The sequence below is a fragment of the Scatophagus argus genome, chromosome 19 (assembly GCF_020382885.2).
Source record: "Scatophagus argus isolate fScaArg1 chromosome 19, fScaArg1.pri, whole genome shotgun sequence".
Lineage (NCBI taxonomy): Eukaryota > Metazoa > Chordata > Actinopteri > Scatophagidae > Scatophagus > Scatophagus argus.
The window spans coordinates 15,556,259-15,578,940 of NC_058511.1; the positions used below are offsets into that span (position 1 = coordinate 15,556,259).

Below are 22,682 nucleotides of genomic sequence, written 5' to 3' on the forward strand. Positions count from 1 at the left end.
CTGCTGTATCTGATGAGATATACTTTTGTCATGCTGCATGCATATTAATCACCTATTTTTATTAGGTTCCTGTGTCATTTGTGGAGGAGGTGACATTGAGCATTTGCACGATAAAAGGATGGTCATGGATATGGATAATTCACACAGGAGGAGCAGCATAGCCTTTTCTGAGTCACACAGAGCAGCTGAGATGTTATAGTTTTGCCTGACAAACAGATGAGTCAGCTTTTATATTTTCAGCCAAGTCATTGTCAAGTCACATCACAGTCAGGGAGGAAGTGGAGCAGAGAGCGTGTGAACAGGCAGCAGAACATCTGAGGGGAGAGCTGCTCGTGACAAATCAGCATTCATGGCTAGCATGTGTGTGTGTGTGTGTGTGTGTGTATGTCACCAGGGAGATCAGTATACAATGTTAGGTGTGAGTCTATTCGAGATGTATATATTTATTGGGACACACAGAGTTAAAATCAGTCACAAGTCATTTCTTAAAGTCAGGATGTACCGATAAGTTGAAAAAGCATCTGAGCTTTTTGCAGTTGCACTGTATTTCCATGGCAACTTGTTCCAGTAGTCAGAAATTACTCTGACAGCTGTCTGCACAGCTGTGACTAGTTGACTAAACAAAACATATCCAGGTCATGTGTGCATCTCTAAAAAAACACAGCTGCTCCTAACTTTACAAAGGTGCCTTTCCCAAGAGACCACATGTTATTAAAGTGTAGTTTAGCAGAACAGGGTCCAATGTAGGACTGTCACATTATTAAAATAACCTTAAAAACGAAGTATTGATATTTTGTTAATAATACATGGTGGTGTAAATAATCTAGTGCCTTGTGGATCTTTTGTTTATCAGTTCATCTGTTTGGTTTGCAATGTTCATTAATTAGAAATGCAAGGATTTTTTTTCTTCTTTATTTTTCTGCTATAAAAATGATATTTTGGAGGCCTTGCCATATTCAAAAACTCATGAAACTTTGCAAACCCAGTCATTTTGTCTCAAAAGAGCTTATCCTGTCCACACATTGCATTTGATCAGACAATTTCATCCAATCAGCTTCAGATTTGGTAAATGTGCTATTCACATGTTGATGATCAAAAGTTATTGAAACTTAAGATTTTAAAGCGGATATAATTTTTGACCATGTTCAACAGCTTAGTGTGATGCTAAAAAAACATGCTAATCTGCTCTAAACAGAAAGTACAGCTGAGATGATGGATGATGGGGATGCCAATAGCTTTGCAGCTTTTTGGTCGTGAACCAGAGTGTATTATGGCCGCATTATTGGAGTAAATGAAAAAGTTAGGTTATTGCACTTCATCTAGAGGGAAACATGAGGGTGTGTACCATATGTTACAGCAACCAAACTCTGTCTGACACTCATAGATAAAAAGTCATTTGCAAGAAAGGTTACAAACAGCAGGACTGTGAATGTTCTTGATAAGTTAACATAAAATAGTGTGAACAGCTTGAAGTCTGACTAATTTTGAGATGGAGGTTACAAAACTGTTCATCATAATAAACAGACCAACTTACTTATTTCATTAGATGACTAGTTGGAGAGGTGGGAAGAATATAAATCCAGACAGAGTCTCATACACACACCATACTAGAAGTTCAGACAGAAACTGTTCAGAGAACAATGGTGTATTGTGTGGAGAATAACATGAGGGCTCCATTAGTTAGAAATGAGGCAGTTTGTTTGGTGCTGCATCCTGTTAGCACAGCTTACAGCTACTGGCCTCCATTCTCCAAATTAAGAGGAAATCCAGCAATCATCTGAGTCTCATTTTCTTGCTTATTATATTGAATGGCTGATTAGTGGTTAAACAAATGATCACAAGCTGTCTTCATTCACCTTTAAGCTTGTGTTCTCTAACTTTTCGTTCTCTGCACAGGGGTAGATATTCTGAAGCTGGTGGCGGCTCAGGTGGGCATTCAGTGGATAGACATCTATCAGTCGCTGGCCAACGCCACAGAGAGGGAGGTGGCCGCCTTCTCCAACGGCTACTCGTCAGATCACGAGCGGGCGTACGCCGCACTGCAGCACTGGACCATCCGGGACAGCGATGCCAACCTGGCTAAGCTGATCAACGCCCTGCACCGACAGCGCCGCATTGATGTGGTGGAGAAGATCCGCTACGTCATGGAAGACAACCCACAGGTAGGCTGGATGGATGTGAGGATAAAAACTGCTTTCTTGACTAGGCTATCATCTTCAAATGTGTACTTAGAAAATAACTGTGACCTTTCTTGTATTCACATTTTTTTTTCCATCTTTACCTCTGTTAACTTCACTAGCACAAGCTCTAGTACACACTGTTCTCTGCAGCTGAAATCTAATCTAAGAAGAAAACTGTCTGGTGTCAGTAACCAGTGCCCTTGGTTTGCCAGCTTTCCTCTTGAAGCAACAGTTTATTTTGGGAGAATAATTTGATGAGTTTTGACACTCACTCTCCCAGCCATTCTCTGCATTGCATTATGGGAGGAGAGCTGGTGAGGGAGAAAATGGAGTGACTTTGGATCAGATTCTGTATGTGTACATTTAAGTTCTAAATGTTTCAATTTGTACTAACAATTTGCACTTGAGCTCAAGGAAGCTATGCATTGAATCAAGTGTAAAGAGAGACTGCAGTAAAGAAGTGTCTGCTGAACACTGACCTTTGTAACTAACATTGGTACAGTTGGTATATTTACTGTTGGGGCCAAGAGGTCTATAATGCACTAATGAAGTGAATTGAAAGTTTTCCTCACTTTCAGTTGGAACACACCTTGAAAATGCATCCGGTTGGATTCTTAGCTGCACTGCACAATGCTCAACACTGGAAGAAACTCAGTGTACTCAAACATGTTAACAGCTTCAAATCAAAGCAGCATGGGTATTTTCCAGATAATGACAGCTAAGTCCAAACATCTTTCCTGAACACGATATCACATGATCTTATGGAAGCATGATCAATTTTGCTTCGATATAAAGGTATTTCATATGAGTGAAAGGCAGAGTTCACTTTAAGTTTTACATGTTGTATTCTGGCTGGTAGCATTTATGAGTGCTCTAAAAATGTTCTCTAAAAACAAACTTAAGTATCACTTCTGTCTTTGCTACTATTTGCTTTTCACACCCACGCACACACACACACAGGGGACACAGGGGACACACAGAATCCTTCATCACCATTTACTCTCCTCCATCTTAAAGTGGTTGGTATCAAAAGAGTGCCCTTGACTGCACTCTCCAAGGTCAGCACTGCACAGTTACGGCCTTGTTCTGGTTTTAAAGACGCATGAGTCACCTGAGCTCAGTTCTTAAATTGTCTGTTGTACAGTAATTTGACCTTTTGTCACCACTTAATAATAAGCAGATCGTGTGTGTTTTCCATCTGTTTTTCTGGGTTGATCATGGATAAGGCAGCAGATGATAAAATAGTTTGGTGAGGACGAGACATGGTGATTACGATGATTATTATTATATTTGCTCAGAAAATCCAAAACACTCTCAGAATTAAGAATCACTTTATTGACAGTATATATATTTTTACATACACACACTGAATTTGTGTTCTGCATTTGACCCATCCTTAGTTGAACACACATGCAACACCCAGGACAGTGAAACACACACAGGAGCAGTGGGCTGCATCAAGCAAATTGCTTGCTCGAGGGAACATCTGCAAGCTAATGGGTTGGGGAGGGGGGGGATTTTTCACATTAATCACTCCACCACACCCAATTTTTTCCTGTCCGTCTGATGGGGGAATCGAACCAGTGACCCTCCAATCACAAGCTGCTTCTCCAACCTCGGCTGCTCCAATGTATGCTATCACCCATTTAGATTGGAAGCTTTACGTCCGTCACAGAAAACTGTTATATACACATTGCATCACTTCATTTTTTCTTGTTCTTTCTCAACAGTTTGCCCAGAAAATTTCAACCTGTTCGCTATTACTACAGTTGTCATGCGATGTTTAGTTCTGACCATTCTGGAGCTAGTGTATAGTTTACAGTCCATCCCCATCTGGAGATCCAACTCACGTCTCTGACAATATTTGTTGGTCTCATGTACCTTTTCAGTGTGCTTTTCGTCATGCTTTTTATGTTGCATGTTGTGGCAAGTACAACAGGTGAGTAATGTAGAACAAAGAGCACCAGGGACAAAACATCTGTTTAGGGAAGTTTCAACAAGAAGAAGGCAAGCAAACAAAAAGCAAAATGGGAGAGGAGGGGGTGAAAAAGAAAAAGAAAGTTGTGCTTGCAGTGTGTGTAAACTTGAAAAGGTCAGGATCAATAGATGCTGTGTGTCCTCACTCATTTCACACCAGGTCAGTGTGACTCACCGATGTTACATAACAGCAAAGTATGACATTGATGTTTTAAACACACAGTTGAAAAAAACATTTAGTGAATCGATGTTGCTCCCTTTGGAACAACTGAGTGTCAGCTGTCTGATGGATGATTCTATTTTTATCTCTGCTGCTGCATGAGAGTTGAAAGCAGACAGCAGAGTAACAGATGTGATTCTCTTCACCCGTGCTACTGTTCCTCCTCATTGTGAACAATGAAATTCCTCTGAGGAAGTGAGTTTGCAAAGCGGACAGTCTTATCAAAACTTTAACCTTCAGTAGGTGTAATCACCACAATGCCGCTGATCTGTCTCCAGATGTAAGACAGACCGAAAGTTCTGTATGTATGTCTTATTTTGCACTTTAAGGCAACAAAATGTATTGTGAACAATTGACAGGGAGCTGACAAATCTAATTTTCCAGCTATAAATAACATAACTCATGAAATTCTATTCAACCTCAGTAAAGTCAAAAAATGCATACTTTATTCATGCAATATTGAATGTTTAATAGAAATTCCATGGTGCCATTTGCTTTTCTGGCCCTGGGCGTCAGTATATACAAATAACTGATCAAAGAGCAGCCATGCTGTTTCATTTCAGTGAGTCTCCTGTGTGTGGATAATAGATACATGATGGCAGAGGCTGCTGCTGTCCTCAGGGACGAGTGAAAAACACAAGGAATCTGTAAAGGGAAAGATGGTGATTTTTTGCTGTTCTGTCTTTTCTTATCAACACAAAACAGAGTCAAGTATGTCTGTGCAAGTCCTTCAAAAGTCAAAGAAAGACTCAAGGGACAAACAAATAATAGTCCTTTAATAATAGCTCTATGAAAAATCACATTTGCTGTTGGTATGAATGACTGATCATCCTTCTCACTTATACTTAAGTCAGCCAAATCACAAATTGATATATGTATATCAAATATGTAAGGTGGATTTTTGGCATCTAAGCTTGGATGCTGGGGTGGACACATGGCTTTTGAAGACTTGGTGACTTCCCAAACTAGCTTGCTTTGCTTCATATATGTTTGTGATGGACTTTGGTAGAAAAGGAGGGAACATTGGTTGCTGTCGTAACTATAGTACTAGTATATTAACACACATTTCAAATCAGCTAGAACAAACAATGTCACAAATTAAGACTAGGTCTTAATAGGGGCTAGTAAACCAGCTGTCCAAACAACTGGTTTGTCAATGTCCATGGTTGTCTCAAGATTCACAGTTCACCTGTGCAAGCTGTAGAATTCTGGGTTGAAACTGGTCGCTATGCTTTGTATTTGAAAGAACCCTAATATTCTCAACAAATATTTGTTGTTTGTTTGTTTAGAGCAAAAAAAAAAGAAACAACATACACATATAACACATATAAGGCTAAATTGCAGTCTCTGTCTGGTCATATTTATTAGCATATTGAGGTTAGCTGTAGCAATATTGCAATGTTCCTTCAGAGATAACTTTGATGAGTACTGGTATCACATAATAAATGATGCACTAAATTATGAAAAGAAGTTCCAAGTTATAATAAACCAGAATTATTATTTGAGTTGAAGTATAAACAGCATATCACTTCTAAGTTGCAATGAATGACATTGCAAAACAACTGAATGAAACTAACTAATTCGTGTGGAGTTGCAAAGGAAGTTGCAGCTTTTCCTATCATGTATTGCACAAAAAAAGCAGGAAACTACCCTGGGCTGGTTGAAAGACCAAAAACATAATGCTGGGACACTTGTAACCCTGTGGTGTGACTGCACATCCCTACAGTCTACTGACACAGCACCCTTATGTCCTACCTGATAATATGTTTCTTTTTTAATAGATGGCACAGCTGTCCACCCAGCAGTTTTATTTAAAACCAAAATTCTCCATGTAGCCTCCCTAAAAAGACTTGGTTAAGAGGAAAAAGGTCAGACAATAAATGGCAAAAAAAAAAGAAAAAATTATAGATACCAAGAGGGGTGCAAGAAACATCATCAAAAAACAAAGACAGATGTATTCAAAACACAATAAGTACATTTAACTGTGGTGATACAGCAATTGCTGGGTTGTTGTGTATGGCTTGACTATGTTTTGGATGTTGGATGAGCCTGAGTCATTCACAGCAAGGAGTCAGGGTATGGTGTAGAGGAGTGGTGTAGGGCATACAGAAGCCCAGCTGGGCTGCAACATTCTGGTTGAGCTGCAGAGGTCCGATAACACATGCAGGCCAGCCACACCAACCAGGAACAAGTTGCAATAGTTTAGACAGATGAAGAGAAGAGCCAGGACCAGAAACTGCACTGTGTCCTGGATCAGGAATGTACGTATTCTAATGATATGGTAGAAGAATAAAGTCGGTCATCCTGTGTCACACTTGCAGTCCAAGCAGGGAGTTCTCAGTGGTAACGAAGTAGTCTCTGACATGATATGCCTCTCCTGGAGGGGAGAGCAGCTCACTGTTGTCGAGTTTGAGCTTCAGGTGGTGCACAGATCCACTCAAAGCTGTCAGTCACATAGTAAGAATGTCTCGCTCTCTCACCCTCTTTCTGCCTATCACGTAGCATTCACACCAGAGAAAAGACAGAATTAGTTGAGTATCATCTGCATATCTGTGGTAGGAAAAGCCAGGTGAGTGAATAACAAAGCAGAGTGTATGCAGAGGTAACAAGGGAGAAGTTATTACAGTTCATCTTGAGGAGACTGTGAATGTTTGCACCAAATTTAATGTTTTATGTTATTTTGATGGCACTGACCAAAAAGGATCACCAAAGTCAGTGGAATTCATCTCTTTGAGACAATGAATGTCTGTACCAAATCAATACAATAGCTATTTGTCAAGATATTTTGGAGCAAAGACCAAAGACCAAAGTGGGCCACCAACAGACCTCCTGACTGACCAGCATGGGCGTAGCTTTATAAAAGGATAAGATGAGAAAGTAAGACATAGGTGAAAGTAGAGTGTAGATTTTTTTAGAGAAATACTCTGTTCAGGGCCTAAGTGGGGAAGATTTTAGACCTGACAGGGAAAACTCATAAGGGAATGATGCATTCAGGGACACCAACCGAAATATGATGTAGTCTACCACATGAGCAGCTCAATAATCAACTTTTTGATATGTGCATGATGCCGTAATATGTATTAGGGTTTTTTTTTTTTTCAATAAGTGGAGTCTGGTTTTCAGTGATTATATTATTCACTGGAGACACACAAAGCCAGACAAAAACACACAGAGACAGACATAATCCTTCACCTACTCTCCTTGTTTGTCCCTCCTTCCTTCCTTTTTCTCCTCTTGACTTTCTGAAAGCACCAAAAACCACGACATACAGTAGTCATTTTCCATTCCTGCCACACTGATGCACAATCAAATGCAATTTCTTCCCTAATTGGGTGTTAATGACTCAGGCCCCATTAGATGCCTTTCAGTCCTTACATAATGAGCCCCATGAGATAATAAAATGAAACCACATCCAGGACTTTCTGGGGAAAAGGACAAAATTTCCCAGAAACTGCCCTGATTCTTTTAAAGGTAATTCAGAGAGATTATCTGCAAATGTTTGACATTAAGTATGCTTTAATGCGGTCTGAGAGCAGGCGTATCCCTTGAAGATCGACTTTAAATGTCATAGAGGAATATGTGGTAAATGCTAAACGTACCTTGACATCATAGAACTTCTAATAGTGGGACTGATGCAGAGTTCCTATTCTAGCTGCACCTTAGTTAACAGCTCATCTGTTTTGGGAGTAATTACAGAAGAGCGAGATTCTTCACCATAACATTTTTGAGCTAATTAATCAAAATATCCTCTCTGTGTGTGTCTCTCCCCTGTGCCCTTCAGACTGCAGCAATCTGCCAGCTCTGCCACAGTGAGTCCAGCCGGCTCAGTCTGTATGTGTACATATGAGTGAGTGTTGGGCTGCGGCTGTGTGTGAGTGTGTGTGTGTGTGTGTGGTCCCTGTCTCTAGCAGGGCCTTATACTCGGGACAGGGACTGCTGACTGATGTAGTCAGCACACAGGCACACACACACACACACACACAGCAGCCCAGAGCTTTCTAGAACAGCAGTACTGTTCTAGAAAGTGTTCTGTGCGATTTCTTGGTGCTGTGAGCACTGCAAATGAAATATCCTTTACCTCCAATGTAGTGGTGAGGAGGCAGAATTCTCAGAGGCACAAATCTTCAAACATAAAGCCAAATCTGGATAATTAGATAGTAATACAGGATAATTTTAATATTATTTATCTTATCTTTAACACCCCTTTGAATTAAAGATATAATGTGCAACATTTTCACATTAAATGTCTAAATCAGCATTTTAAAATGATTAAAATGAGGTATATATTTTGTTGTTTTGTTTTGTTCTTGCATTATCCTAAACTCCTTGTAAATATTTTCAAAAGTTCTATTCTTTTTGCTATGTTATTAGCATAAGGCAGGCCTTTACTCTAAAATGTATTTTTTATTTTATTTGTACAAGACAATAATTTAACATTGACTTGATGTGACTAACAAATAAATATGATTGTGTCTGTGCGTGTTTATAAATGAGTGACAATATAAATTCAAGCTCAGAGACCGTTTCCTGTGATAAATCAAATAAGGTAACCACGGAATTACTTTAAAAAAAAAAAAAAAACAATGACAGAACCAGAAAATTTGTGTTTTACATATGCTCTAGCTTTCTATCCCCTGGGGCTGCTAAATTTGTCACCCCTCTTGGGTCTTTGTGGTATTTATTATTTTCTACATCTGCTCTCAAAAAATATTTGTTCTAGTCACATCTGCTGCTGTGTTAAAGTCACTGTGTCTTTGCCGCAGCTTCCATGCATGCATGTATGCACGCCTTTGTGACTGAGACAGAGGCTGTTTGTTCTGCCAGAATCACACAAGTTGTGACACACTGCAGCCCCGTGACCCAGACATTATGGAATTGAGAGAGAAAACACAAGAAAAAGAGAACAGCGCTGGTGTTTCTGTGTCATGTTCTGTCGGAGCTCATTCACCAGCCACATAGTGAACTGGAAAGCCATTATAAAAGACTGAATCCACCACTGCATGAAAAGGGGTTTTCATGAGAATAAAGGGTTGCAGCCCAGTTTCTTAATTTTTGTCTGCTTGTCTGTTTGTTATTCTGTTTAGTTTTCCTCCAGTTCCATTTTCCATTTCCAGTGTGTGTGGTGAATGAAGTGACCTCTCTGCTGCTGCGACCTTTAGGCCCAGACGGGCTCACGCTGCGAAAAACAAGATGTGCTTTCATGAGCTCATCCCCAAACCAGTTACTACTGGTTCAAACCACAGGTTCATTACCACACCAAAGAGAGAGAGAGCGGTGGGTGAGAGGGGGGAAAGGAGGGGGCAAAGATGGAGAAAGGAGAGAGCGAGAAAAGAGACACACACACACACACACACACAGGATAAAGGCAGAATGACAGAAACGTTTGTAAAGCTGAAGGCTAAGGATTGGCTTAACCTGAAAAGCAATGAGCGTTTATGAGAAATGAGACAAGTATGACAGGATGTGGAGGTAAACAGATGAAATACTACAGAAAGAAACAAAGATGAAAGAACCAAGAGGGAAACATCAAAAAAATGACAGGAAGTAAGGATATAAATTATGTTCTGTATGAGTACAGCATCAGGAAGAGCAGGAAAACGCAGATTCAAATAAACCTTGCATACAGTGTGAACTTGCATGTATTTGCATATAGTTTTCTGTATAATGTGCATTTTCACTTAGTCTGATTTTCTCACTCATACCTGGCAGGAGTGGATATATATCTGTCCCACCAATAGTACAAGTTGTTTATGTGTCTAGTATGTCTTAATGTAAGAGGACCGTGTGTTCACTATTCTTCAACAGCAAAATCAACAGTCTAAGTGCTCCATGGTTGTTTTGTATTCACATCAATCCCTCACTCACTCTCGCTTGTTGAGACTCGTCAGCACAAACTTCTTGATGTGTTGCCAGTCCAATCTTAAAAATATTCTGTATTTTAGGCAGAGAGTCAGTCTGTGTTAAACTTGCTCAGATTTATCCCAAAGCATCCCATGAGCATAGCCACACCACGAAAGTAAAGTGTGTATTATTATCATAATAAATGATTCAAACCTGTTACCTTAAGTTATTATATATATATATATATATATATTATATGTGTAAATTAGTGTTCTACTTACATGCAGTAAGTGGGTCTTAGAGTAACACATTTTCAATCCTCTGTGTGTGCTGCACATATGGCAGAATTGACAATAAAGTTGACTTTCACTTTGAATGCAGTGATTCCCAGATGTGAGAGCTTATGAGCTTCCACATCTGGGAATCACTGAGACTCTGTGAAATACTGAGCCTGTGTGTCTGTGTCAGACAGGCATATTCTTCTACTTGTCTTGCTTCCCCTCCTTCCCCCTCATCATTTTTCACTTTCTCTGCTTTATCTCTCTGTTTCTATCTACAGTTTGACATCAACCAGCTGATGACCTCAGTGAATGTAAGCCAAAGCCTCAGTCCCATCCACAAGCCACTCGAGTCTCCCAGCAGCGTTGGCAGTGGCAGCAACAATGGGAGCAGCAGCAATGGTAGTGTGGGCGGATCCAGCTGTGTGGGCGTAGAGCAGTCCCCGGTGGACCGCACCAAAGGCTTCTTCCCTGATGAATCGGAGCCCCTGCTTCGCTGTGACTCCACCTCTAGCAAAGACTCAGCCCTCAGCAGGAACGGCTCCTTCATTACCAAAGGTGAGCAATTTAGCCCTTAGTCTGAAAACATACACTGTTAATAGAGTGAGTAAACACTGTCTAACTCAACCATAACTGCAAGTATTAGATTATAATCATCCATTCATTAAATCTGCGTATAAATCAGAGCAGCAGGCGTGACCAGTCTGATGAGGTTGGGGGCTCCTGTGCAAAAATGACTTTGTGGGCCCCTATTAGCCATAGGTTCTTCCTGCTCTCTGCAAAAGTTTTTTGTTGCAGAATACTACCTGGCTCCTTGTTTGGTGTGTGGAAAAACACATCAGTTTACCAATATGCATGATAGGACTTTAATGTCAGGTAATGAAGAAGAACTCACCTTCATGTCAGGTGATACGTCCTAACTTTGATTCATAATTCATTTCAGTTATAGATGTTATTTGTGCACATGTGTTCCTTATAAAGCAGGCTTTGCTGATTGGTTCACCATTATGCAAACTGCTCAGGGACATCCGTGTTTGTTAGTCCACAATCTGTAGAATGCAGTAGAACAGAACGGGAAAACTGACCGTTGTCTTGTCAGTGTATGTCATGTAATATGACATTCATTTCAACATTTATAAGGTTTTGTGTTGGGTCATTAAATTTGCAAGTTTTATATGTTGGTGCCCTCAACTGGAAGAAAAATTTGACAGACTGAAACTGTCTTCGAACCACATATCATACTGTAGTGGGGCATCAATAAACTACACGCAGTATGACAGTGTTTACCAAGCAGGCTCAGTCTCAGTTTTATAGCTGACATGATTCCTGTGTCCCGTGAGTCCGACTTTTCCTATGAACAGAGATTTTATGCTACGTTATGATAGTGCCGTGTTCAAATATGGCAAATACATTGTGTGTCTTGCACATGTTTCTGTATTACATCCTCAGTCAGCGTCAGTCTGACAGCAACACTGTATTTTCACGTTGAAAATTGTGCAGTTCTTAACTGTGGCAGCCATTTGGGCACATTTATTTTAAATGCTACAGATTTCGGTTAGCTAACTGTCAGTATATCAAATGGTCTGTACTTGTGATCACTTTCAGTTATTCAAAAATATTCCTGACATAGAAAGCCTTGTAAAGTTAAAAAAAAAAAAAAAGATAGTTTTCATTTAATTAAAATGTAAAGTTTTATAGCCCCCAGTGTAACTTTAAAAAATATCCCAAATGAGTGGAGAGACCCATGTTGGCACTGAGTATCGGCAGTTTCATATTCTTCACACTCCTAGCAAATTACTCAGACACTCATTAATGTGTCTCACACTCAACTGAAAATGATGTGACAACAACACACTCAGCTCAGACATGGACGTATGGATGCTGACTGCCCCCAAGTGCTTACTCTGGGTATTGTTCTTAAATTTTTACCTGCAATTCATAGCCACAAATTAGAAAAGAAAAAAATGTACATGGGTAACACAGTGGTGCAGTGGTTAGCACTGTCACCTCACAGCAAAGAGGGCTCCAGGTTTGAATCCCGGTCTGGGCCCTTCTGTGTGTCTACATGTTCTCCCTGTACCTGTGTGGGTTTTCTCTGGGTACTCCAGCTCCCTCCCAAAATCCCAGAGACCTGCATATTAGGTTAATTGGCTTCTCCACATTGCCCCGTGGTGTGCGTGTGTGGCTGTTGGTCTTTGTGTGTCAGGCCTGCAACTGACTGACAACCAGACTAAGCTTCTGGCAATGATAACGAACTCTAAACACATTTATTGTTTGTCCTCTAGAAGCAATAAAAACAGCCGGATTTAAAACAGTAACATATGAGATAAAATTAAAGGTTAAAAGATGTATGAAAATGAGAGAGAGAGAGTACACAAGGCAAGAATGTACATCATCCACACTTGTATGTCTTATAGCAGTTCCACATGCTACCAGCCTTTCTTCCAGTCATTTACTTCTCTTCTTCTACATATATAAGTATGTCGACCTGTTTATGTTAAGATAAATGCTTGTAAAATACAGTTACTTTCTAATAACTAACTTATTTAGATTATATTTAATGAAGTGATATTAAATGTCTCTATTTTCTTATCATAATTTGTCTCTCAAAGTAAAAATAAACAAAAGCCTGGTCAGAACAAAAAGTTACACAGGAAGGCAACGAAGGCAAACAAAACCAGGAGATTGACCAGAGTCAATATCACAAAAGCAAGCAACAGTCCAACAATCCAGGAAGTCAAAAATGGGACAGCATGCCGGAACAAATGACACAGAGATATCTAACAAACTGGCATTAGACAAAAACAGAACACAGGTACATATACACAGGGCCTAATTAGACAAAGGTGAACCTAATTAGGGAGGGGCAAGCAACCACAGTGGCGGAAAACCAGACATGGACAAGAAATGCAAAGATGGCAGCCTAACAAGAGAAGAAGCTTAACAAAATAAATCAAGAAACACACAACACACTAAGAATCCAACTTGGAGATGTGTCAGATTTGTATGTGCAAATTTGTAAAATATGTGGTTCCAGAAGCTTGGTGGCAGTCAATTATATTAATTTTTGACCCTTAATTTTGACCCTTTGTGCTGAAACCTGCAATAGCTATTTTTTGCCACTTGGGGGCAGCAGAAACAAGCTTTAAACACAACACTGATGACTTCAACAACTTGTTTTGCTTAAGCCTCCAACAAAGACAAAGACAATGAATTTGTGCACATTTCACATTACACCAACTCATTTGATCCATTGTTAATGTAAAAATATTGGTTAGAGCAGATGTGATAATTACATTAACAGTTTATCCTCTCTGTGTCCCTTCCAGAGAAGAAAGACACTGTGCTCCGACAAGTGCGCCTGGACCCGTGTGACCTGCAGCCCATCTTTGACGATATGCTGCACATCCTGAACCCAGAGGAGCTGCATGTCATCGAGGAGATCCCGGCTGCTGAGGACAAGCTGGACCGCTTGTTTGAGATAGCGGGAGTCAAGAGTCAGGAGGCCAGCCAAACGCTGCTGGACTCGGTCTACAGCCACCTCCCTGACCTGTTATAGTGGAGCAGGAAAGAAAAAGCCGCATGGATGCGAATCAGCAAGGGAATGAAAAAGAATGTCTTAGTGGGAGGGATGAATTAGATACATTAAGCTTGAGTTGATATTTGATCAGTCCGAATCATCATGCCACTTTGTTCTAAGATTTGAGCTGGGTGTTATGGACCACATCGCTCCAATGACTCTTTCAAATCTTAACTGCTACTACTCTTTACCTTCCAAACTTCTTCTGTTGTCTTGTGTGTGTACCTCCACCGTCTACCATGATACAGGGTCAACACTCATTCTGAGTGTAACAATAAGGACTATTTTTATTACACAAGCATTGTGACCTTAGCAGTGAGGCTTAAGAGCCTCCAAACAAAAACAACAAAAAAGAGCTGCTCCGAAGAAAAGCTGACTACATGGAAAAGTATAAAAAGCACTTTCTTTATCTGAACTGGCCAATGCCTTCACCTTAAAAAGATACCACTCTTTTTTTTACTGGTTGTGCCAATCATTTAGGGTTATGTTGCCTTTAACATCATGTCGGTGTTAATTATTAATTATTAAAATTATTATTATTCTAAATGATTGCAAGAAAGGAAACTAAAATAAACTGTACCTCTTACACTGGGATTATTCTTGGAGGTTTAATAGGTTTAAGGTTCTTGAAAACCACATTTACAGATATTTTCCTAGGTATGAACTGATCCTTAAAGTCATGTGCCTGAGCTTGTTACATGCCTCGACTCTCAGCCCAAAAGCCCCAAAAACCCTCCTTTTTCCTTCCACCCCTTTCTGCTGCCTGTACCTGGAATAGATTGTCTATTGGTCTTTTGGCTTGTAACTACTCTTCCCGAGTAGTGTTAGATGAGAAAACTGGCAGGCTGCTCTGGAACAAAACTCATATCAAAAATATCAGATTTAAGTCAAAATATTCCAATCTTACAATACTGGAGTAATATGTAACTTATCTAATATGAGGATATGCGGTTTTGTTTTTGAACTGCATTTGAATGGATGCTCGTAAACGACCAGTAAACTGGAATATGAAGGGTACAGTGTTAACCTCCCCTCCTTGCTTCTCTGGAACCAAAGCCATATATCTAAGACACCTTAGATACGTTGCTTTGGAAGCTCTGTCATTATTTTACTCCTGGATAATATACAATAAATACTTCTGCGAGTATGCACATTCAGATCTCTGCTAGCTGGCCCTGTTAGCCTCGACAAATGTAGCGTTGATTAAGTGTTCTTGATTCATTTTGGAGCTTCATGTCGGTGTGGTGGGTTACTGAGAGTGTCAAAATAATAGAAGCGATTTTTTTTTCACACAGTGGTATGTTGCTACAAAGTCTATGTAGGTCATATTAAAATATAATAATGATGCACTAATTCTGTTTTCTGTTGGAGTGGACATGTATTGTCCTTCATTTGTTTGTTTTTTCTTTTGTTCTGAAATGCTATTGACTAACATTTGATTTTCGTGTAATATTTTCTACTCATAGTTGATTTCTTATGTTACTGTAGCAGCTCCTTGTTAGCATTTCGACTTCTTTGTATCTTATGTTTTCATGGGCATTCACGTGTATTTCTCCCTGCTCGGCGTGACAAGATGACCTGGCTGGGATGTAAGATATGCATACTTCATACTCTACTTGAACTCTGTCTACTTATGCTACTTGATTTAAATGAGGAAGAAATAATGTACTATTTCAGCACCTTCCAAGTTCAACATTCTTAAAAATAAACATTTAAACTGAAAAGCATCACCAAAAACTCATCCACTTTTGGACAGGATTTTGCAGGCACCATGAGAGCAGCAAAGGATGGACTCAAGTGGTACTAGATGTGAACTCTCACCAGTTGGCCTGACATAGGGGGTCTTAACCCTGGACTAAAGACAATTCCAAGTATTCCAGACTGAGTGACACAGAGTGTAGGTTGTGCAGCTGTGGACTGTGGGATGTGGGCAGTGATGATGATGAGTGTGAGCTTGCTTTCCACGTCATTGTGGAGACTCAAACTGCAGGGTGTGAGCTTTTTATTTTCAAAGGAAGTCTGAAAGAATGAAGGTGAGATGTGAAACGCACATGCGACTCGAATGGATGATTTCATCAAATTTCACGTGTGTAACCAGTATGTTTACTATCATGTAACCTCTTAAAATCAACCAATTAAAGCTGAAAACATTTGTCATAACTTTGTGTATAGCTGTGACTTATTCAAATTTTTGTAAACCTACACCGAGTCATTAATTTTGTTTATTAAATTCTTTGGTTTTTTATGTCTAAATATATAATTTTATATAATATATGACATATATATGTAAATATAAAGTGATTGTCCACAAAGGACAGTCATTTGGTTGAATGTGGCACACTTATGTCAGTTAATATGCATGGTCCCTGCATAAAGAGACACATAAATAAAGTAGAATTAAGAACAGATTGCCGCATCAGTCTTTGGGGCACCCTGCTGCTCAGTAGATAGGTATGATAGGTCTTTTAGTGTGACGGGGCTGGAAGAGTTTATAGACACTGATGAGACACCCAGAAAGCGTCAGTGTTGACTTGTGTGAAGTCAAAATTCTCCATCGAAGGTTAGAATCAGAATCAGAAATCAGAAAAGACTTTATTGCCATGTAAGTGAAGAGGTTTCACATTACTAGGAATTTGTCTTGGTGATTAGTGCATACATAGAACGTAACAAGTAACATATAATAGAAAAATAAAATAAAATAAAATAGAATAAGGTAATAAGGTAATGTTTCTGGAGCAAGTCCAAAAGTGAGGTAGTGCAGGGTGGAGTATAGTGCAAGTGGGTGAGGTAAACAGTGCAAATGAACAGCAGGTGGATAATGACATGAGCAAAGGGCAGTTACTAAAGCCAAGGGCAGCATGTTAGTCAGTTGGTGTTCAACAGAGTCACCAGCTGACTCTGTTGATGTTCAACAGAGTCAGGCATATGATCCAATCTAACATGCTTATGTAAAGAAGCAGGCTAGTCAAAGGCAGGAAAGGTCTGAATTCTCAGAATGGGCACTGTCACCACCAGCTTTGTAGCAGGATGTAAAGTGATGTGGGTGATACTGGTAACCCGGAACTGTTCATTCCTGGTCTGAGAACCAGAAAGCACTCAAGGAAAAAGCATATTCTTCATATCACACTGGACTTGCAACACACAAACTCTCAGGCTGCAGTCATGACAGAGTGCACACTGGGACATTGTCTGCACAGAGATGCAACACCAGGAATCTGAAACTGAAGCAGCTTAATGGGATTTATCCATTAATGTCTTATATTAATACATAAAAACAATTATATTTTTTAGTTTTATTAATCATTGTGAATTAATTATTTATATCCATTCATTTATATTATTTTCACTTTTCCTACTGTGACATGTCAAAAGTTTATCTTCCAGGAATAAGGCTGCATTACACAGGGTGGTGAACAACTTGTGATTGGGTTTAACAACAGTATGCTATGCACATTTTTTTCCACTCCATTTCTTACTTCACTTCCTCATTTCTGTATTAAAATGCACGAATGAATAACATTTGTGATGTTTATCTACGACCAATCAAACCTTTATCAATCCCCTATACCTGCACAGTGAGTCACAGATTTTTCTCTAAGCACGCACACACACAGTGTTTCCTCTTTGTCGTATATACCTCAGTTTCTCATTAAACCACCGACAGTAAGGGTCTGCATGGCTCCAGTTATGTTGATTGAGGTGGATGAGATTTTTGAATACAATCCGACGGCAGGATTCTGTCAGTTCACTGTATGGGTGAGTGTGCATGCTAGCTCACCATACCAGGCCAGGGATGTGTCACAAGGTTGGAATCCCAAAGATGTCTCTGATCTCCACCAGTTCACAAAGGTCGTTTTACATAATAGAAGGAGATAATAACAACATGTTAGAAAATAGAAACAGAGACATTTTCCATTTCATTTTTTTGTCATCAAAACAGAATTTTGTGTTTCTTCATCACTACAGAGTTTCAGAAAATGAGTCAAACATGAAAAGTCCAATTTATCCTTGTTGCCAGAGGTTGAACCAATAAGGCTTCATAGTTGTGGCTGAAGAGGAGACCTTCATATTTGCTTGATATTGTCTGCGATCTTAACAAAATGCATTCATACTGATCAAATTGATAAATGTTGACAAGAGATCACTCCTGACAGAAGTGCGTCCTTAAGTGTACTGGCCTACTGTCTTTGCCTGGCTCCAGGAAACTGGCTGTTTTGCTTACTGCACCACATCATAATGTTTTAATTGGCTAAAATAGGATAGCTTAAGATTTAATGTTAATTACTGTTCTGTCTTCAACACATCTAAATGTCCACAGACACATTTCAGGTTGATAGAGTGAAACTGTAAGGAGTAATGCAGTCATTCTGCACAGGTCCAACATAACAGGAACATGGTCATATTTGACTCTCAACATCAGTTCTAAGCACGGAGTCAGCAATACTAAGACTACAACTATTTTCCTCAGGCGACAACATTTTCAGATCTAGGGCAAAAAGCATCTTGCATTTTTTCAGTTCTTGTTTTTTGTGTCAATGTGTCGTCTGTTTCTGGGACTAAAGATATTTAGGGTGTGTGTGTGTGTTTGTCGACAAGCATTCCATTAGTTAAGGGGACAAAAATCTTTTTATACATTGTGAGGACCCACCGTACTTACATGGACAAAATGCAAGTTCTCACAACGTAAATCATTAAATATTAGCGTGAAGACTTGGTTTAAGGTTGAGGTTGGGGTTAGGTTAAGGTAAGGGTTCATCATGACACTGATGCTTCCCTCAGAGGCAGCAGGGAGGCGCGCGGTTCTCGTTAATGTGAGATCAGGTGTAAATCACGGGGGGGGGGGGGGGGTTCTCACGGTCAGTCACTCTGGTTCAGGCTTCTGGAGGGACATGTAGGCCTCTCTGTTGTTCTGCTGAACACATGCCTACAGATCCCAACAGGTCAAACCTGCCCCTGTCCTGCTCTTACGCTCCGGATCACTGGACCTGCTCAACCAGTGCTATATCCTCAAGCTTGATAATGGAATGCTCTAAATGTTATACAGGAACAATTAATAAAAACCACTAACACCAGTCAGTCACAACAGTGTTTTAATGAGGGGTGATATTGGCCTATATTGATGTTTACATGAATGCCAGGATTAAAAGTTTCCAACAGAATGTTGCACTGTAAATCAATCATCGGTATTCTTCACTTCACCTGTCAGTGCTTTGAATGTTCCGACTGATCAGTGTGTGTGCCTTTTGAGAAAGTTCCAAACATGTCTGGAACTTTCTCAAAAGTTCCAGACATGTTTGCAGTCTTGATGTAATGCAGATGTTGATGATTTATTGGGATTGTCTTTACAAGGACACTGTGTATGCTCATATTGTAAGGTCCTTCGCTGAACTATGAAACACTGAAATGTATTTCCCCTGGAGACATTTTGTGCATGTTATGGAGCTTCATATATTATAGTAAATAATAATAATATATTAAAATCTCCACTATCTGCTAAACACTTCCCGTATAAATGATGCTAACCAACTAACTTTTGAGGAATTTGTCTGAGGAAGGAAATCGACCAAGCAAATCTTGTATTTTACCATTTGTGTACCAGGCTCCACCACTGCTGAAACTACTGTCCAAGTCTGAAGGAGAGATTAGTAGATGATAGCAGTTCTGGTGTCAAATGAAACTTAGGAGGAAAAAATAGGTTTTTCAGATTCTTACTGGAAGAGCTGTGAAACCTGGAGAACCAGTAACCCAGCCTTGATGCTGACTAGTGGTCATGTTTTCTTTTGTTGTGAGCCAGTGCCACTGTGTACAATGTCACTGCAGCTATGGAGTCTGCTGCTGAGTTTGACCAAGTACAATAGGCTTAGGTAGGTGTTGGGTGTCAGGCCTGAGGCTATTTTTAAGGACACAAGGCAAGTTAAGGGATTAAATCTGCCACAGAACAAACTGTCCTACTGCTAAACCACATGAAGCTCTTGTTGGCTGCTGATTATGCAGCCAAGACAGAAAATCACAATTCGTTACCTCTCAGTTTTCATGACAGTAAAGATGCTTATCTGTTCTGCCAGGTTTTGTAAATTTATGCTTGCACCTGAAAGCTCACATTCAAAGTAAACTCTTCCCATATTCTCAATTTAGGTTATTCAGAGGAAGGCTAAATAATACAACCAACCTTCACTTGGAAAATGGTAAATGAAGAAACTGCAGTTCGGAGGTAATACCTGAAACAAACGAAAAAGGGGGCTGTTAAGGGCTCAGGAAGGACACCAGTCTGTGTGCCATCTCCTCTGCAGCTCTGCAATGTCTGCAGGAATTCATGTGTTCATCGTCGTGCAAGTTGCCATTGCCCTCTAAAACTAAAGAACAGGTGCTGGGAACACCAAACAACCAGTAAGACTATTCATGAAGTTGAATGAAAGTTGACGTCGGCACATCCTCATTGTTGGGAACGTGTACTTCCTATTCCTTCCTCATTCTTAATGATTTTAAAAGAATATGTATGCTATCTACTGACATTATCAAACCTGTCTGTTTTTGAAAGAAGTGAAAAGGAAGCAACTGGTATGGGGGTACAATACGAACGAACCAACTGAAACAGACAGCTAGTCTTTGACTGCCTGCAACTCAACAAGCCCTTCAAAATAAATTACCCAGTGTTTAGGATTTGTGCTTAGTGAGGTAACGTCAGCATCGTTTCAGGTCTTCCCTGTTACAAAACCGGTTAACTTCTTAATGGGGCACTACATGGTAACTTGTGCTGCACACGTAAACAGCTCCAGTACAGGTTATGTTTGAGACTTTCTTAATTCATGATCAACAACCACAGATGACAGCGTTTAAGTGTCTGTCGTCCTAGTTATTTCATTATGTTTTCATATGCTGATCATCCAACAACAGAGACTAAACCATTGTACTTGTTTCACTCATGAGATATGAAAGTGAGAGTTAAAAAGACATTTTTCATTTCAGCTCCATTTCAAAAGAGAGAAAATCATTGTGCTGCATGGACTTGTAGCAGCTGCACTGAAATTTAAAGTTTAAAATTTAAAAGTTCTGCACTGCTAATGACTGCAAAAATACAGTAGAAGGGATTTAGAATGAAAGAAGCCAAATCTGGAATTTCAAAATAAAAGATCAACATAAAGGGATTAATGGGTGTTTGTCATTATTTTTAGTCTACAAACAGCAACCTATAAATCCTGCATCATTTAACCTGCTTAACCCTCCCACCTCCCTTTCCTCCATATCATGTGTAGGGCCAGAGGGGACAATAGTCACAGCAAGAACTTCTGTCAGACCAAAAAACATTTACAAAAATGTTTTCTGCAGAGTGAAGCTTAAAGGTGTAATATGCATAATTTTAATCAGTTGCTGTTTGTAAACTGTCACATATGGGATAATGAGATGATGGTGAGGAGATGGGGATGGAAGTCACTTCTGAGCAGATGAGAGATGTGAAAACAGGTGTGAAGTTGAACACGTCAGTGAGGTAATGGGGACAGTCCAATTGCGTAGGTCTAATTGAACACGACAATGAATGTTACTGCAGGAATGTGGCTCCCCAGCTCCACAAAGACAGACAGAGAGAGAAAGAGAGTGGTGGTGGTGGTTGAGCAAGCTTATTGAGCAGCATATCACATGAATAAATTATTATATTTGTATGTTTCGGGGTGGTTATATACTATATAATATAGCACAAATGAACATGGTCACACCTCACCCCTGTTGCAACACCTGCTGCAACCCCTGCTGTTTGCCTCTTTGCTCTGTATGTGAGCAGCTCAGTCCCACCCTTGTTCAAATAGCTCTTCAAGCAGCTCTTTATATATCCATGACAGACCAAGAGCAGAGGAGAGAGACAGAACCCACGTGACTGCAATGTTTTTATAGAGTCCTGATTTTACACTTAAAGTGTTGACTGCTGTTGGCTGGGGGTTACACACCATCCCAAAGAGTGATGCCTCATAACATCTCGCATGAGCAAGAAAATAAAGGCAGAGAGCAGGATCTCTGTGTATAAAATTATAATACAATACATCAATGATGACTGAGAGTGATTACTTTTACATGCTTTGTCCAGTCTTAGTTTATGCATTACATTTAGGAAAATCCTGCATGTTACATCTTTTCATAAAGGGGCTGAAATTTGGTCTGGTTTGCTAATGGAACAAAACAAGGACAACAACAAGTCAAAAGCATGTACAACATCTGGCAACGTCACATGTATTGATGGGAAAATGCACCTCCACACCTGTCATTGAAAACACAAAATGATGCTGTCTGAAGTCTCAATTTAATGCAGACTATTGGCTGTAGATGAAAATATTGAGGGTCTGTTTTAAATGCTTCTCCAGACAGAATGTAAGTTCAATAAATTTGTTTGACATGCATCGTTGAATTGCAGGGTGTTTTCCAGCAGGTAAAAAAAAAAAAAAAAGAACGTAGGTGTCATTTCTTTTGTGAAAGCTTTAATTTAATTATGTACTTTTGATGTACTGTACTGTACTGTACAAATGTACTGTTGTGTGTGTAGTTATTATCTGTGTTTAACACATAGGAATACAAAAAAAAAAAAAAAAAAGCTGACAAGGAAGTTGTGAAATAACTAA

At 39.7% G+C, this 22,682-nt stretch overlaps 1 protein-coding gene across 1 annotated transcript in view; it reads left to right on the plus strand.

The window, feature by feature from the left end:
• tnfrsf21 (tumor necrosis factor receptor superfamily, member 21) overlaps positions 1 to 16,257 on the plus strand; it is a 43,287-nt gene extending 27,030 nt beyond the window's left edge. Inside the window, exons 4-6 of the mRNA XM_046373374.1 lie at positions 1,897 to 2,162; positions 10,778 to 11,054; positions 13,826 to 16,257. Of these exons, the coding sequence (XP_046229330.1) occupies positions 1,897 to 2,162; positions 10,778 to 11,054; positions 13,826 to 14,055 (773 nt within the window). The 3' untranslated portion in view covers positions 14,056 to 16,257. The remainder of the gene's footprint in view (positions 1 to 1,896; positions 2,163 to 10,777; positions 11,055 to 13,825) is intronic.
• The last annotated feature ends 6,425 nt before the right edge of the window (positions 16,258 to 22,682 follow it).